Source organism: Eulemur rufifrons, chromosome 13, assembly GCF_041146395.1.
Source record: "Eulemur rufifrons isolate Redbay chromosome 13, OSU_ERuf_1, whole genome shotgun sequence".
Classification (NCBI taxonomy): Eukaryota; Metazoa; Chordata; class Mammalia; order Primates; family Lemuridae; genus Eulemur; species Eulemur rufifrons.
Genome location: NC_090995.1, coordinates 3,305,757 through 3,324,905, shown reverse-complemented (window position 1 = coordinate 3,324,905; position 19,149 = coordinate 3,305,757). Strand labels below are relative to the sequence as shown.

Below are 19,149 nucleotides of genomic sequence, written 5' to 3'. Positions count from 1 at the left end.
AAAATACTGAGAATTTTAACATGTGAGATGAAAACTGGCAATCCACAGGGTTTCAGTGTGGTTGAACTCCTATGGAAAAAATGCTCACTCCCCCCCCAAAAAGAAAAGATATAAAAATTATTTCTAACTTCATGAGTAAGGAGCTAGTGTCTACTCAATGCTAATGGTAGATACTAACAAATTTACCTAATATTTTTGTATTTTAAAAATAAACCACTCAGGCCATTGCCATCATTTTTTTAGTGTGTGGCTTGATTCTGGTCCTTTCCTTAGGAAGCAGCTTGCTTTATGAAGAATGTAGGTTATTAAAAAAATTGAATGAGGGGAAATCCTAATAGTTCAGCAGACATAAGTCCTTTAGATGCATTTATTTAAGTACTGAATTCTCTAACTTTATTATGTTCCAATAAAAGTAACTTTAATATTTACTAAAGTTAATATAAGGAATCTAAATAAACCAAAGCAATATTGAGAGAAAAGGATACATTAAAATGAGAAAAAAAAAACCTTAATAGTATTATTTTTAGAACCAAACTTTTAATTACCTCAGAAATTAGTTATTTCAGAAGAGGTGGTAATGTCACCTTCTTACCACCAACAGCCTAGATAAGACATGGGCTTGTAGTGGGTAGAACTGTGTCCCTTGAAAAGATATGTGACCTAATTTGGAATAAGGTCTTTGCAGATGCAATAAAGTTAAGGTGAGATCGTACTGGATTATGGTGAACCTTAACCCAGTGCTGGTCTCCGGATAATAGGAAAATCTGGACACAGACGCAGACATGGAAGACAGAGGGCAGATGACCACGTAACAACAAAACAGAGATGGGAGTGATGCCACTGCAAGTTAACAACACCGGGCATTGCTGGCAATCACCAAAAGCTAAGAGGAGGCTAGACAAAGTATCCTTCCCTAGGGCCTTCAGAGGAAGCATGGCCCTGTGCTAGCTTGATTCTGGGCTTTTAGCCTCTAGAACTTTCAGAGAATAAATTTCTGTTGTTTTAAGCCTCTCAGTTTGTGGTCATTTGTTACGGCACCCCTACGAAACTAATACAGGTCTTTTTTATAATTGATGAAAATTAAACTATGTAATATCTGTAATGATTTTTCACCTTTCATAAACAGTGTCCTATTCCATATGAAATAATTTAAGTAAAAGGCATATTTCAAGCCAGTGAACAACACTTATGCAGAAAAACCTAAACCTCTGAAATATAAAACTTAAGACATAAGCTTTGTTATTTTAGAATTGTAGGGCTTTTCTTTATTTACATATCTTACAGACTTGCCTTTACAATAGGTAACTATAATAGATTACTAAGAATAAAGCAACAAAAAGCAAAAGACAGCGAACATCAGTACTAAATCCAATAAACTTTCTAGTTAGTATGTAACATACATAAGTTATGTACTTTTAAATATAACTTTTATATATTTAAAACCACAGAAAAGAAGAGCAATTTATTTTACTCAAATTTAGTGAAGTCTCCTGAAATCTTACTTTAACTGTGACAAGAGAACAATCACGTTAACATTTAACTGCTCTACAGCTACTGGCAGGAAACGAAAAAGCTCCGTTTTACTCTCTCCTTCCTTGCCAAAGTTTCCATGTAAATGTTCAGTTATGGATTTTTGCACTTAATGAAACTCAAATTTCTCTTAGTGTGTTCAACATAACCATTCATACAAATAATACAGATATATGGCAAATCAATCATGTTATCATCAATTAGTAACTAAGAACCATACATGATGTAGAAAAACAGATATAAATACAATTATTTGCATATTTTCATACATGTGTATGACATTTACAGAAAACACATTTACATTAGTTTGAACATTATTATAGGAGACAAATGCATATATAAACTTTATTGATTTTAAAAGCCAACATATGTTTTATTTAAAAAAATATATGGAAGGAAAGGAGACAGCTGCTAAGAGCTAAATTCATTTTAAATTTAGGTAAAGGCAAAATTCATCTTTCAAAGCAACCTTATAAAAAAAAATAATTTGGCCTGCAAAAATTCAATTTTAAAACTGAAATAATTTATCACTGTTGTAAGAATTAAGAAAATGTATTAAAGAGATTCTCAGCTCTTTAGTGATTACTTCAGAACCATGAAAAGGCATCACAAAGAAGAAACAGATATGGGCTCCGCAGTTCAGAAGACTTGAATTGTTTAGTCTCTCAAACTCATACTTCTTCCTAAAATTACTATATTTCATTGAAGTAACTAAATTGAAAATTGAAAATTAAAAAAAGGTACTTCCCAAATACAACATTCTGGTAGACTCACAGGTATTTGTAAATATCTGCCCCCACAAATACGTAAGCAATAGATCAGAAAGACACAGATAAGAACATAAAATAATAAAACTGGAAGGTCAGAAGGCACAGTCTGAAGACCACAGTCCAGTAAATGAAAGAGAAGGAAGGTACACTAATAAAGTAAAATCCTGTAGAAACTATCAGTTAAGGCGTAAAAAATGCTTTTAAAAACTCACATGTACATTTAAATCCTATGCAAAACCAAAAAGTACTTCCTCACAAAGTTTGTAGGGCTTTTTATTATCATTGAGCTCTAAAAAAAAAGTTTTAAAAATTCATAACAGAAACGAGAGGAAATAAAATCTTCCAATTCCAATTTTCTATGAAGCACCTCATTTTCTCCTCATTTTTCCTTAAACTAACAGAAAACCAGGTACCGTTAGTGTGGTGGAGAGTTCCCTGCAGATTCGGTGCTTTGCTCTTTATCCTGCTTTGCTTCCTTACCTGGTGAATCTAGTTCATTTCTGCCACGCTCCTCCTCACTAGAATCACTGTCCGACCCATCTTCCACCCTGACAGATGGCTTGTCCTGGGAAGAACTTTCACAGGCTTTGTCTGTGGGGACAGCTCCTTTCCGCTGGGGCAAGATAGTAAAAAATGCTTCTTGCCAGTCTCTTGTCTCCAAGTATTCCAGAATAATCTCAAACACTGCAATAAAGACAGAGCCCATACATTTCTTAGCCAAGTGCATCACAACGCTGCATACTGTCTTTTAAAATGCATTGCCTTTGTGTTAAGAGTGTAACTTTGTCCTAAAACTGCTTTGTTCTTATCTTTTCCTTCTATTGGCTGTCAGGGCCAATCTGTCCCAAGGATCTCAAACCTGCTGCCTCCTCTCTGGCCTTCCCTCAGTTTAGCATCCCTTGTCAATTATAAACCATAGAAAGAGAATCTTTGTACTTTCCTTCCTATTCTTTTTCAGCCCTTTCACTTCTTCATCCTTTATCTCCTAAGATACAACTAGAAAAAATGGTTAACAGTCATCTAAATTTCTTCTAACTTTCTTATAAAAAGCCACTCACTCTGAGGAGCTCTTGCCTGCTTTATTTTTACGTTAGGAGTAAAGAATATCAATACTGTTTCTGACAGACTTTCACTTTAACACATTGCTGAAGGGCTAATTACTTTCTGGAAAAGTAATTTTCACTACACATTAAAGGTTTTAGAAGAAGTCCTTTCCTTGAATCAGTAACTACATTTCTATAATTCCCTAGAGCCTGCTATACAGAAGGTATTTAGCATATAAAAAGCATTCAATAAGTAGTTGTATACTGATTAAAATCTCTCCTTAAAAAATTTTAAAAGGCAAAGTCCAGGCAAACAGCTTAGGTCCAAGAATGTCTATTCCAATATTATTTATGACCGCAAAAAGGAAAAACTAATTCAACAATAGGAAAATGGTTAAATTATTGTATATTCAAATGATGGAATATTACAGAGCATATTAATAATCACTCAATGACCTGGAAAAATAAAATAAGTGGGGGAAAAATATCCCAGATTTATAACATTGTATGTAACAGAGTGAGAATTCAATCATGTGCTATGTAATGATATATACGCATAGGAAAGAACTGGAAGGAAACACAAAAAAATTAACATCAAGTATCTTTGTACAGTCAGATTACAGCTAATTTTTTATACTTTTGTACATTTTCAGAATTTCTAAAATATGCATTTCTCTTATTTAAAAAAATGTTAAATGATTACTTTTTACAATTTTGTCTCCAGCGTGGTGTAATATTTTCTACTTGTCCAATTCTCATATGTAATGTTCTTTCTTGCAATGTTTATTTAGGTATGTTTTCCATTTACCTTTATAGCTTACCATGATTAACTGCCAAAACTTTCCGACTATTCATCTTCACAAAATTTCCAAGAGGGAGCTGTGCATGATCAATTCCATAATCTGATGCTTGTTTATATGTGAGTCCCTACAACAAAAACACTATGATTGGGACGAGAACGTTAAATTATTTTACAGTCTATGACAGTATTAATAATTTTTAGAAAAGACTACAGTTTACAGAATATTATCTAAAGAGGGTACGTGTGTGTGTGTGTTTAACTGCTAATTTGGAAACATTCTCTTGACAATAAGTATAGTCAGAATGTTTGGAGCATTTGTTTTAATGTCCTCACTTTACAAATAAAGAAACCAAAGACATTATGTTCCCTGCCCAGTTCCAAAGCTCCTTGGTAGCAGAACCACAAGAAAAATCTGGCTCATTCCTCTCCTAATTCAAGTATCTTTCCACCATTCCACCCTGCCTTTCTCTCAATCTAAAATATAGGCACGTGCCGCACAGTGACATTTTAGTCAGTGACAGAGCACTTATGTGACAGTAGCCCCATGAGATTACAATGGAGCTGAAAAACTCCTGTCACCTAGTGATGTTGTAGCTGCGCTGGTTGTATAAAAGTGTAGCAGATACACTTCTGTACAGTACGTAATGCTTGATAATGATAATGAATGATTATGTTACTGGTTTATGTATATACTGTACTATATTTTTATCATTAGAGTGTACTCTTCTTACTCATAAAAAAAAAAAAGGTGACTGTAAAATAGCGTCAGACAGGTCCTTTAGGAAGTGTTCCAGAAGAAGGCATTGTTATCACAGGGGCTGACAGCTCCATGCCTGTCACTGCCCCAGAAGACCTTCCAGTGGGACGAGACGGGGAGGTGGAAGATGGTGGTTTTGATGATCCTGACCCTGTGCGGGCCTAGGCTCCTGTGTGTGTGTGTGTCTTAGTTTTTAACAAAAATGTTTGAAAGTAAAAAATAAATAAATACAAAATAAAAATGGGAAAAATCTTATAAAATAAGGATATAAAGAAAAGTACTTTTGTACAGCTATGCAGTGTGTTTATGTTTTTAAGCTGAGTGTTATTACAAAAGTCAGTTTTTAAAAAATGTAAAGTTTATAAAGTAAAAAAATTTACAGTAAGCTAAAGTTAATTTATTATTGAAGAAAAATTTCTTAAAAATAAATTTATTGTGGCCTAGGTGTCCAGTATCTATAAAGGCCACAGGAGCGTGCAGTGATGTAGGCCGGCACACGCTCTCAGCACTCACTGACTCACCCAGGGCAACTCCAGTCCTGCAGCCTCCATTCTCGGTAAGTGCCCTTGACAGGTGTACCATGTTTTATCTTTTATACTGTATTTTCACTGTACCTTTTCTATATTTAGATATGTCTAGACACATAAATACTTACCGCTGTGTTACAACTGCCTTACAGTACTCAGTGCAGGAGCAGGCTGTACAGGTTTATAGGAGGCTACTCCTTCTAGGTTTGTGTAATATACTCTATGATGTTCACACAACAACGAAATCACCTAATGATGCATTTCTCAGAAAACATCTCCGTGGTTACAAGCGGCATGACTGCACTTAAACTGAATTCCTACAGAAGCACCATTGCTCTTGCCATGAATGTAAAAAAGGTTTCAATTACAAAACAGTGCTTTGCACGAATGGCAAAGACAAATGAAATGAAAACCTGACTTGAAAAAACTTTTTCCCCCGAACTATTTGGGGAGCAAATAATTAATGACAGATTGAAATAGGTGCTGTTAAAAACAAAACTGTTTTAGTTAAGAGAAACATACATATGAGAGAAAAATTTGGTTCTATATAAATAACAAAATACAATTTTTCCACTAAGAGAAAAATAAAAAGGCTAAAGATCACTCTGATACAATTCCCTGTGATGCTCTAGAGCGGCACTCTGGTAACCATGTGACTACTTAAATTTAAAATGACCATATTTAAAATTTAAATTTTTTTTTTTTTTTTTTTTTTTGAGACAGAGTCTCACTCTGTTGCCTGGGCTACAGTGAGTGCCGTGGCGTCAGCCTTGCTCACAGCAACCTCAAACTCCTGGGCTCAAGCGATCCTCCTGCTCAGCCTCCTGAGTAGCTGGGACTACAGGCATGCGCCACCATGCCCGGCTAATTTTTTCTATATATATATTTTAGTTGGCCAGATAATTTCTTTCTATGTTTAGTAGAGACGGGGTCTCGCTCTTGCTCAGGCTGGTCTCGAACTCCTGACCTCAAGCAATCCAGCCGCCTTGGCCTCCCAGAGTGCTAGGATTATAGGCGTGAGCCACCGTGCCCGGCCTTAAAATTTAAATTTAAAATGACTATAATTTTTTTTTTTTTTTTTTTTTTGAGACAGAGTCTCACTCTGTTGCCCAGGCTAGCGTGAGTGCCGTGGCGTCAGCCTCACTCACAGCAACCTCAAACTCCTGGGCTCAAGCAATCCACCTGCCTCAGCCTCCCAAGTAGCTGGGGCTACAGGCATGTGCCACCATGCCCGGCTAATTTTTTCTATATATATATTTAGCTGTCTATATAATTTCTTTCTATTTTTAGTAGAGATGGGGTCTCGCTCTTGCTCAGGCTGGTCTCGAACTCCTGAGCTCAAACGATCCGTCCACCTCGGCCTCCCAGAGTGCTAGGATTACAGGCGTGAGCCACCGTGCCCAGCCTTAAAATTTAAATTTAAAATGACTATAATTTTTAAAACTTCAGTCACACTGTGCATATTTCAAGTGCTCAATAGCCACACAGCTCCCCTACTGTGCAGGCAGATGCGAACATTTGCAACGCTGCAGAAAGTTCTACGTGCACAGTGCTGCTTTACAAGAATAAGGAATTACTTCATGTTATTCTGCTGACCATATTTCCTCAGATACTTAATAAGCATGTTTTCTTCCTTAGCTGGGCTGATTTTAGCATGCTGCAAAGTAGTTGGCAAAGTATGAAATGATGCTTTCTTTTAGAAAGTACATTTCTGTAATTTTTCATCTGAAGAAGGGTATGGGGGCGGGAAGAGAGAAAAGGAGAAATATAAGAGAGAAAACATCCCATGAAAATCTCTTATTTTAAAGCTAGTATAAATTCCAGTGGGTTGGCAATTGATTAACAGCAGCATCTAACATCAATACAGCATAGTGTTAAGCATATGGACTCTGGAGCAATCTGCCTGGTTTCAAACATCTGCTTTGCCACCTTCTACTATTGAGTTTAGGCTTAATTTCTCTGTGCCTCAGATTCCTTATCTGTAAAATGTGGATAATAGTAGCACTGAATTCATTGAGTTGTAGTGAGGATTAAGCAAGCTAATGTATGTGAAGTACTTAGCTCAAAAGGTGACTGAAACATCATAGGCGCTCAGTAAAGATGAGCTATCATTAGTATTATTGTTACTACCAGGAAACTGAAATATTGACTTTAAGTACAAGCAAAAGCAAAAATAAAAACTTAGTACCTTATGATGGTTGTGATCCACTAACCCTCCAATCACATAGGCCTTTGATTCATCTAACTCCTTCAGTACGTTCGGTGAGTCTGATGTAAGATAAACTAGGTCTTCTTTTTTTACGAGTTCACTGTAGTGCTCTGGTTTGATGTGGATATCCTTCGAGACACAAGGTGAAACATGTTACAAATTAATAGCAGTCTGTGCAAGATGGCTAAAAATGATTTATCCCCTTTCCCCAAAACAAACCCATCCAAAAACATCTGAAGTAAAGTCTGAAAGTTTGAAAATGTATTATTTAGAACTTACTACTTCAATTACTTATCAACTTACACCTTAGTCATTTAAGTAGCCTCTTAATTTTACTTCCCTGTTGCTGGCCTCAGACTTCTCCAACCTACTTCCACACTGATGGCGGGCTCATTTTCTAACAACACTACTTTCAATGTTTTACCTTTCTCTGTAGGATAAAATCCAAACTCCTTAATTTAGAGACTCTTTCCTGAATATGGCACTAACCTACCTGTCCAACTTTATCTTTCTTCCAACAAAACAAATGCCTTTTTATTGCCACATATTTGCTCACATTGTCCTCCAGCCAAAGAATGCCTTCTCCAGTTACTTCCTCTCCATCTACATGAATCATGAAAAGGAAACTGCTTATAGATTTAATTAATTCCATGCATCTGTTTCTACAAAGATACACATTTGAAAACTTCTTTGCCAAAATTGTCAGGTCGAAGGTACAAAACTGAATGACAGTTGGTAGTCAGGATTTTGCAAACCACATTCATTGCGTAAAAGAAAATGGATCACCAGGCTCAGATGACATTTCCCCAATAATTTTGAAGGAAATCAAGAATGAAGCAGAAAAACTCTCACCTAAAATGTCTGACTTACTGATTAATAAACAGTCACTTTTCTGGAAAATAGTATATTATAAATTTGACTCCTACACTTAATAAAGTCCCCAAGAGAAACCTGAGTAATTAGAGACCAGTGAAACTCATGTCTCTATGGAAAGCTGATCGTATAAACATTATAATAAATTTAACAAGCCACAAAATAATGGGAAATATACCTATTATAATTTATTAAATTATTTCTGAGGAAAAGAGGCATAGACATAAGAGTTGGTAAATATATTGTACTTAAAAACTTAAAAAGCCTTTGAAAATGTTTCATATTATAGGCTATTCATAAAATAAATGCACTCATGGATTAGTGAGTGTGAAAGGGCAAGTTTGTCACTGAGAGAATTGACTTTGAGAAAGAAAAAAGTATAGGATTAACTATACTTCTCTGACTAGGAAAGAGTTCCTTGGGTATTGGTACTAAAGCCAACTGATTTAGTCATCTTTACCAATGACCGAGAAAAATTCCGTCCAATAGAAAAAAAAAAAAAACGCTGCAAGCCACATATGCCATTTTAAATCTTCTAGTAGCCACATTTAAAAAAGTGAAAAGAAATAGGTGAAATTAATTTTAATAATATATTTTATTAATATATGCCCTAAATATGCCAACATATAATAATTATTTTTAATATACTTTAAAGATGACAGTAAAATAGGTAAGATTTAGCGAGAGCAAGTACAAACTAACAGAAGTCTCTCTTCTTCAGCTTCCACTCGTGACCTTAGACTTAGGTTCAGTGTCACACAGCGTTTGGAGACTGCTATATTTAGTGGAACTATATAGAATCTAGGTAAAAAATATAGACATTTAGAAACATAAAAATATAAAACAATATGTGAGAGTTGATCTGTTTTAATTACCTTCCAGTTGACCCATCCTTTGTCATTTTCATCCATGTTCTTTTTCAGCTGGCCTCCATGGCTTGTCAAGTAAAACTGGCAGGAGATTGGTAGGTATAGAAAAAGAGCAAATGACCATTTAAGTTCAGCATTTTATTTCCCTCATCTACACATTTTATTATTAATGAAACAGACTATATATTTATTCTCATTGATCTAGAAAATTACTGACATGCTTTAGGCATACAGTAAACTGAGGTAGAAATGATGTGTTTTGTGTATCTCGTAACTCACTAGCTTCAGTGTTACATTTACATTTTTATCCCACTTCTCTTCCAAGTAGTTAAACTCTGCCCCTACCTTAATGATCACTTTTTTGCAAAATCCCTGCTTGCATGTCAAGTTCCCATTACTTCCCCTCAACAGTTTTTTTTTTTTTCTTGGCCACCACTGTTATTTTTTTTTACCAATCCAAAGACTTCATAATTTTTCTTTGATTCCAAACCCTGATACCTACGTAAGTCTGAAGCAAGGGTGAGAAGCGGCCTGTTACACAGAAAAATAAGGATATAAGTACTAACATAGAAGTGGGATAAAAATTGTAAGACATAAAAAATATAAAATTACTAACACTTGGTAAAAACAAAATATCTAAACAAAAATAAATTAAGAGTTCCTAGTTCTTAACATCAGTGAACCAGTGTTAATTTGTAGGTCACCTATAACTCAAACAGAAGGACCCTGTTCTTAACAGCAGCCAATTAGTCTCCCAAATCACTCCCTCACCCCTGCTTAAGAAATACTTTTCAAAATTATCAGTGACTCCAAAGGAAACTAAAATCCTTTAAGTAGATAAAACTTATACTACAGGTACCAGAAATACATCAAGCAGTGGCAGCTGCAGCCTCTACCACCCCACCAGCTCAGTAATTGAAAGTGGAGAAACTGGTATGAAAATACATGCATGTCCTATAATAAAGATATTCAATGTGTACAGCAGTCAACAGGCCAACGTGTACAAGATAGATAATGACTGGAAAGTGTCTGAGAATGACGTATGTGAAAATATGTTTTAAATATTTGACTTTATTTTTGTAGAAAAAGAAAACATTTTTCAAATAGACATTAAACAAGATTACATGCAAGGATCTCGCAAAGACAATCGGAATTATCTATGTTTTTTGCCATGGAAGATACATAAGAAAACTGGAGTCTGTCTTAAATTCTTGAAACATACCTGCACGGGATGCATTGCCCGTCGGTTTTCTGCATAACATCGTTGTATCTGCTTATGAAGTTTCTTAATGTCCTATAAAAGCGCAATTGTTAAAGGAACGTTATCAAAATCGTGTGGAGCCATTCCATGATCTTAAAGGACTAGAATAAGCAGAAGGGATGACTTAGATAAATACAATTTTTCTTCTTACATACAAGTCTATTCTGATAATTTTCATTTGATTTCCTTACATACTAACAAAATTACTGTAAGTAAATACTCTGTAAGTGACCCATTATTTCATATTTTGTATCTATTTCAAATGCCAGTTCATGAAAATATCTACTCTCTTAAGAGACAAAGACAACTAATGCATTGGTAAAACCCCACAGATCTGCAGGATTACAAACATGCAGTTATTCTGTTTTATCATCTAATTATGAAGTGTACGTGTCTCTCTCTTCCCCATCTTCACATATACATAAACACGCACATATATATGAAAGCAATTTACCAGCTAATTTAACTTAGGGGGCAGAGATCTTGAAAAACTTAAGATGCATTTTAGTACATACATTTATATCAGAGTGATATTACGTATTAAAACAAGAATGATTCAGCCTAGTTCACCTATAGAAGTTTTCTGATAATGATTCATGATACCTTTAATACCATCAAGTCATCAAAGCTACAGTCAATGATGAGACGGAGGGTGCTGTGGGCTACGTGTCTCCGGATACGCTTTCTGTCATTTCCATCTGAGTTTGATTCCAGTTGACACTGTCGCTCTAATTTTTTTCTCTTGCGCTTTTCCTTTCGCTTTTGTCTAAAATTGGTAATGAAAATAACTTTTTATTATTTGTATATTCAGATATTCACGAGACTCTTCTAAATAGACAAAGAAATAATTACTTTTTCAAGCCACACATTAAACCATACGAAATTGCCATTTCTGTGACCATTCAAAAGTGGTCAAGTACTAGCAGCTTTATATAGTCCATCTTTAGACAGGAAGGAAATGAGTTTGTGAAAACACTATACAGCTTTCTATCTAAATCCTAACTATCTTACCTCAATAATTTCATTTATTATTGGTATTACACTATCCCTAAGAAAAACTTAGAGATATTGAATTTGAGAATAATGATGAATTTTACATTCATCATTCACCCTCTACATGATTTTTAAACAACATTTATATGGTATTTTTAAAAAAGAAAAAAAAAGCTTCATTAAAAAAAGTCACATATTTTTTCTATAATTTACATCAACTATGGTTTATTTTCTCTCAGTAAATTTTGGCATTTATACAGTAACAAATTCAGCCTAACTGCTTTTAACAAAATCTGTGATGGTTCTTCTAGCAAAATCAAAGTTAGGCTAAAATATGATCTTTTTGAGCTGGTTATTTTTATTGCATATCTAGGACATGGATATTATCACATATCCCTTATCTAAGACAATTGTTTCAAAAATTGTGCTGCTACACACAATAGGTTCTGTGTGGAAAAAGCACTGAAGGCAAGTTCGTCAACACTGCTAAAAGAAATTCCAACAATATAACTCAAAGCACATATATTTTTAACAGTCAGTTGACAGTGATAGCTAAAAATAGGTATAACCTCAATTTTAATTAACACAATCACTTTTAACATGCGAAAAGACTGTGCGAGGTCTAACATTCCATACTTCAGAACAGGGACGGAGCATACAGATTTTGAAACACGTACTTGCGCAGTTCCCGTTGTTCTTCCCATTGTTTCTGTTTTAGAAGTTTTTTCATTTGTCGTTTAGATATTGGTTCAAACCCTTCACCTAATCTTGGCTTCTGGCTCTCCTCTTGATGTTCACTTAAGTCTTGCTTTTTTTCAACATTAGAAGTCTCAGTTGTTGCTGGCAACATTTCAGATGACATTATTTGGTGCCTCTGAAAAACTGAAAAGCAACTTTTGACATGAACAGATAACTTAAAAATACACAAAAAAGTAAAAAAAACTCAAATGTCCAACAGAGACGATTACCATATCATTAATAAACAGAAATACAAATTTAGACAATTAAATGCCATTTACTGGCAAACATCATTTAAATATCACTTAATATCAATTAAATATCATTCATTGGCAATGCCGGTAAAGTTCTGACGAAATAGGGTGTTTTCATATACTATTGGTGGTCATGGTACAATTTTTTCTGAGATTCCTTTTCTCTTTAATAGATTGTTAACATAAAAGCTTAGAAATGTATTTTTTATTTATCCCTACCAAAGAGTAAGCATTATGCTACCAAATGTTCTACTGGCCTTAAGGAAAATTCTATGATTCTTCCTTACATAGAGGTAGCTAACAAATCTGTGAAGAGAAGCTAATTATCTAAAAGAAAAAAGAGAAAAATCCCCACGATTTACATAATGGAAGGACAAAACCTTTGCCAAGCATAACTTAAGCAGTAGTTCTATTATATGGCTCTTGCTTTCTTTAAAAGTGCAATGTTGTAATAAGATATATGAGGACAACTAAGCAAACTTAGAAAATTTACCTAATTTTGACCGAGAGACAAGAAATTTTAAGGAGACATGTGCTTTGAAGGCTACAGCAAAAGCCCTGCCATTTTACTAGGTCACAAAACTAAGCAGGGGAAGAACCATCTAGTAATCCAAGAAAGAGCTCACAGATTTTCCTTATTCCACTAAGCAAACAGTACACTCAGTCTGGGAGGACACCTCCTAGAAATGACGAACTCAAACTTGACTCTACACTGTAAACTCCACGTGCGGAGGGATGATGTCTGCTTTTGCTCAACATTATATGGCCAGTACTAACATGGTGGCTGGCACTGAGTAGGTGCTTATTATATATTGGTAGAATAAATAAATGAGTGAATATGATATTACAAAGGATTTTAAAAACTAATAAAAATAGTAATAGCAACAAACATTTATTAGTTCTGATTGTGCTTAATAAAGAATTTATTATCTAATTTAATCCTTGAAAACAATCCTATTAGGTAGACAGTATTATGCCCACTTTACAAAGGAAGAAGGCACAGTAAGTTAATTTGCCCAGAATTACAAATAGAGCACAAAGTATATACTCAAAAATATTTGGCTGAATACATAGATGAATGATGGATGTTAGGATCCAAACCCAAATTTACCTCTACTACCTCCTAGGAACCCAAAACCTAATTTAGAAAATGGGGGTTTGCAAAAAGTGTAAAAGAGCTATGTTACTTCAAGCCTGCTGATAGAGGCCTCTGAGAAAACCTGTGTCACTGAGAAAGAAAAAGAAAAAATAGCTCCAGTTCTATTCCTATGAAACTAAATCAAAAAACTGGAACAGACTTTCTAGAGATGGCTGCCAAAAGTTCGTGTTTTGAGGCATCCAGCCTCCTTATCTGAAATACATGAAAATAGTAGATAAAATACAAAAGGGGGAAATAGAAAAGGTACAGCCTCTTTCAAAATCAAAAATAAGAAGTGGAATAGGTACTGTTCCTATTGGATCTGCTGGGCAGTCAGCTGTAAGTTTTCCCCGCTTTAAAGTAGGGAGAATAATAACAATACAAGGCAGGAAATGAAACCAGGGTTGAGGTGGGTCTCCTCCTTCCACGAAAAAAAGTCTAAAAACAGGTACAACTGGACTACGGTTTATATGAAACTGAGTACTCAGGGGAAGCCTGAAGGAAGCAGACACAGCCTCTCAGTCAGAACCTGCACCCAACCGTAAGGTGACCTATGAACTTATAACACTACATGATGAGAATCCGAACCACTCATATTAAGGATCTGCTGTGTACTAGAACACAGAACAGGGTCAAGTAGTAGACAGGTATCAACAGTAGATGGAGAAAGGTGTTTAGGAGAAGAGAGGTGGTAATTCTATCCAAGATGAATCTGCAGAGCAAAATTACAAAAAGAACCGATTTTAAAAAATCAATAATCAGGAAATAAATTCACTCTATACAAATTAAAAATAATAGGGCAATCTGAAAATGACTGTAAAATAAATTTGGTTAAAATATTTCAGAGAGATCATAAAGAAGAACCATAAAAACAAAACAAAATTGTGACACAAAAACACACATTAAAAAAATGGAAAACAAGAATCCATGAAGAAGAGTCAATTTGAAAGCTAGGAAATGGCATAAAAAGTTCAATATATGAGACAAACTTGAGATTACCTGGGGTCCAAGAGGTGACTGATGAATTAGAAGACATCCTGACAATCTGATTCAGGATGCAGAGAAACAGAACAGAAAAATAATATGGAAGAGCAGTTAAGACTTGGATAACAAAAGATACTAGATCTGCATTGTTTTATGGCTGAGTAGTGCTCCATGGTATACATATACCACAATTTATTAATCCATTCATGTATTGATGGGCATTTGGTTTGATTGATTCCACATCAAAAAAAAAAAAAACACCTTGGATAACAGGATGAAAGAGATATGAGAAAAAAGGTAGAGATAAATGGATAGCCTTGAATGCATTCATTAATTTTCTAAAAGCTAGAAAATAAGTTAAGCATTCAATGTAAAAAACTGGAGGCAAGGGAAACTCGGTAAGCCTAAAAAGATAGAAGGAAGAAAATGTAAAAATATATATTGCGATCTCTAGGATTAATTTTTACTTTCTTTCCAATGCACAGTACATTAAATACAATTCAGCAACGCATGTATCCAAAACAAGATAGGCTGGAGAAAACTGAAGGCCCATCAAACTAAACATGAAAACTTAAAAGCACAATTAAATTCACAAGACACAAATTGCTCTCTTCATGAAATAATACTTAATATTCCAATAGAGCACATTTCTGTTTATCAGTGGCATTGTTTTTGGCTAGTTTTCTATTTTGTTCAAAAACTGCAAGTGTTGGTTAGCTCTATAATGTGAAAATTTTTAAAAGGCAACGTAATGTTTTACAGCTCATGTACACCAGAGGGAGCATTTGCCTTTCCTAAGAAGTCCCAAGTTAAATTTAAGCTGACCTATCATAGTACGGCAATGTTTTTAAACAGCCTATTAAATACAAGGAAAGGTCATGAGCTAGTCAACATCATCGTTATTTTTTTTAGCTATTCCCAATTAAGAAAATGCACTATACTAAGTGAATTTTTTAAGCTTTAAGTAAGCTAGATATACTGAGACATACATAAGTGGAATGCAGCAAAAATTATGCTAGCTTGATATAAATTGCTGACAGCATACATACAAAGAGAGTAACCAACTCGCCCTGTATACAGTAAGTATAATGTACACATACTGCGCTATGTACTGGCTTGTTCAGATTACCTGTTAAGCCAAATACAGCATTTTACTAGGTACACTTAGACTATCTGATTATTTTAGTTTGAGCAATAATTTATAAAATCTCTGGCAGAGAGTTCTGTGCTCCTCCCTCACATGCAATGATGCTTACGGTACATTTTCACGCTTTCAACCAAGTTCAACAGATACTTGAGAATGGTATTTTATAGTTAATTATAGAAATATGTGTGAAATTTTAGTTTTGCATAAAATAAAAAAAATGTGGGGGCTTCATTCACAGATATAGGTTATCAAAACTAAGAATTTGATGAAGATGACTAAGGCCATTTGGTGTGGGTGGGATAAATACGTGATAAAGTATCTCAATATTCCTTGTATTTCCATTTCTTAGCACAGCTAAGGCAGGGAGTGAAGGCCATTGGAAAAAAAAGTTTTAAAAACTTGCACAAATCGTATCGAATGGGCTACACAGTCCTCGTAATTTATGGCATAGCCTCCCTTCCAGAAAGATTCAGAGCACTGTTGGAATGATTGCGGAATGGAATTAACAACCTGACAGTGATAGCGAAGAAATATCCGTTTAAAAAACGTGCTGACCAAATCTGCAATAGCTAAAGCCCTTTGTTCAGCTGTCAACCCCTTTGGGCGGGGGGTGTTGAGAAGAAACGGAGGGAGAAAGAGTCTATTAAAACGTGAGAAAGTAACCTGTCGCCATCCTCTTTGTATCTCTAGAAAAATTCCCGAATTTAAAGTATTTCAGTGGAATCAAGTAACACCTCGATCTTCTTGAAATCGTCCTCAGCTCAAGCAAGAGGCCTAAATGCAGCTGCAGCGAGTCCCCCCGGGCTCTCCGCATCTGAGAGCTCATCCGCGTCAGCCCCTCGTTGAAGAAATGAGGTCAGGCAGGTGTAGAGAGGTGAAGTGACCGCCCATGGTCTCTGTCCACGAAGTGCCAGAACCACAACTCGTTTTCCGGCCCTTCAGAGTCCCATGTCCCTCTCCTGCTTTGCAAACTCACACTGTTCACGTACTGGGGACCGCATCCCGACCCCCAAAACAAACGTGGACCGAAAGCGTCGCACTGCGGGGGGACAGAGCCTCGCCCTCTCTCCCTTCTAGGCCCCCGCCCGCGAACGCGCCCCGGAGACGGGACTAAGCCGCAGCCGGCGAACCAGGGAGCGTCTACGCGAGCCGCCACCATCCGACGTCATTTCCTTCGGGTCTGCGTCGCCGCCGCCACCTCCACAGCCTACTGCCCTCTGCCCCGGAAGCCCTTGTGGCCAGCCCAGGGCAGCATGGCACGGGCTCTTTTTGCGCCCAAAGGATGTCAAAGGGCGGGCGAGGGCCAGCTGCGGGGCCAGGACGCTTACCGGGCTGGGGACTTGATGGGGAGCGTGAGAGCTCGCACGGAAAGCCTGTCTGGAGTGGCCCTGACGCCGCTTGCGAGTCCTTCTTCGGAAACTTCAACTCCCAGAGGCAGGGGCGGTCGTTGCCGGCGGAGGCTGCGGCCGTTGCGTCTTACGTCATCGAACTGCGCCAACTTCGGACCCGCAGCGCGGGAAAGGGGCGGGGCTTACGTGGGGCGGGGTCGGAGGCGGGGTTTGGGGAGTGGGGAGTAGTTAACAGCGACGTCTGCTTTTCCCCTGCAAGTGTAACTGTGTACCTGCGGGCGTGTATTCATTGATATATTTGCATGGGGGTCGGGTGGGGGAATTAAAATAGTCCCACTCTTTAAAATTAAAAATGCAGAACAGGCGAAAGGCTCTTAATTTTTCTGTGTTGAAGATGAGAAGAAAGCATCTCTTGCCTAAATGATGTCTAATTCATACAGAAAAAGGTTACCACATCACAGGACTTTACATAACTCAAGTGGAAAATTAAATTTAAAAAGTGAATCAAATTCATAATAAAATGCATTTAAATTTAGAATTTGTAAGTCTTTTTTATGGCTTACGTAGAACAGCCGTAGCTTTACTCTCCATTCATTCTTTGAACTATTTTTCCTAGGCTATTTTGCAAAACATCAGGTGACATTTCATTGTTTATAATGCTTGACCTTATATAATCTTTTTGCTATATATAGACTAAAGAGTACCGAGGGAGAAACGAAACACAATCCCGTAGATTGTCGTTTACTATTTAGTTTTTTATTTGGCTCAACTTCTAACGGGCAGTTCTTCTAATTGCAGAATTTGAAGGTAAGAATGAGGTTCAAAGGTTTTAATAGAAGACGGGCTTCTCAGTATGGAAAGAATTCTGAAGTAAATTATTCTTGATGCTTGAAGACATTTGACTATGTGTAAAGGCTTCCGTGAATAGAAAATTAAATCCAGAATTTGAGGTTCTCCAAAATTATTGAAATTTCTCTGAATTTAGTCGTAGTTTTGAAGTCACTCTTACTTTATTTTAAGCCCTCAAATTTTACTTGTAAAACTGTGTCACTTGTAACACTCTTGTGGGTCCCTTTCCATTTCTTCCTCATCTCAAATCTAAAAAATCTTTGTGAGCATTGGCAACGAAGTCTGGGTCCATTTCTGGTCTGTTAGTAGGGCATCTTTTTTCAGCTACCTCCATATCAGGGAAAAGAGTAGCTGAGGGAGGATTAGTAACTGGATATGTAGCCCTTCACATGTAGGTCATTGAATTCAGGCTGGCATAGTAATGTGCCAAATCTTTCAACAGCTGTTCAGTTGCCCCTATGGGATCTGTTTCATAAATAATTATACATTTATATATTTTTTTTTCAGAGTTAGTAGCTGGCATCCTTAGATATTTAAAACAAAGTTTTTAAATTACAAAAATCATCATATTTTAATAATGAAGTCAATACATTTTCTTTCGTAGTAATTCAGTGCAAAACTTAAAATGATTCTAGTATCAACCCAAAATAAACACCAAAAAAATACCAACGAAGTCAATTTCACCAAAGATTGAAACATAGTAAGTTAAGAAGATGAAATCACATGCTATGAAACAATCTTTTCATTAATTTGTAAAATTCGTGTGTTTATTTGACACATCTTTGAGTTCCGTGCTTTTTGTCTTAGTACTGGTGATACAAAGATGACTAAATCACAATCTCTGTCTTTAAGGAATCCGTAGTCTAATAGGAGAGCTAGCAGTAAGTAAATACCATACAACATATAATGTACTTGGGATGCCTGTATATTGAAAGAAGCAACTAAATGCTCCTTGAGGCAGAGGACATAGTTTCAGAGATTGAATAAGTTTTGCTCCTTCTTGGAAAGTAAGTAGGAGTTTTCCAGGTATCAGGTAGGGAAAGAAGTTTTAAAATA

At 36.1% G+C, this 19,149-nt stretch overlaps 1 protein-coding gene across 1 annotated transcript; it reads right to left on the bottom strand.

Moving 5' to 3' along the window:
• Positions 1-2,351: 2,351 nt before the first annotated feature.
• TRMT10A (tRNA methyltransferase 10A) lies at positions 2,352-16,986 on the bottom strand. The gene is made up of 8 exons (XM_069485477.1): positions 16,630-16,986; positions 12,312-12,527; positions 11,245-11,407; positions 10,603-10,674; positions 9,387-9,461; positions 7,618-7,767; positions 4,165-4,270; positions 2,352-2,984 (listed from the first exon to the last, which is right to left on the bottom strand). The coding sequence occupies exons 1-8, from the start codon at positions 16,719-16,721 to the stop codon at positions 2,716-2,718; spliced, it is 1,143 nt and encodes a 380-aa protein (XP_069341578.1). The 5' UTR covers positions 16,722-16,986; the 3' UTR covers positions 2,352-2,715.
• Between the last annotated feature and the right edge of the window lie 2,163 nt (positions 16,987-19,149).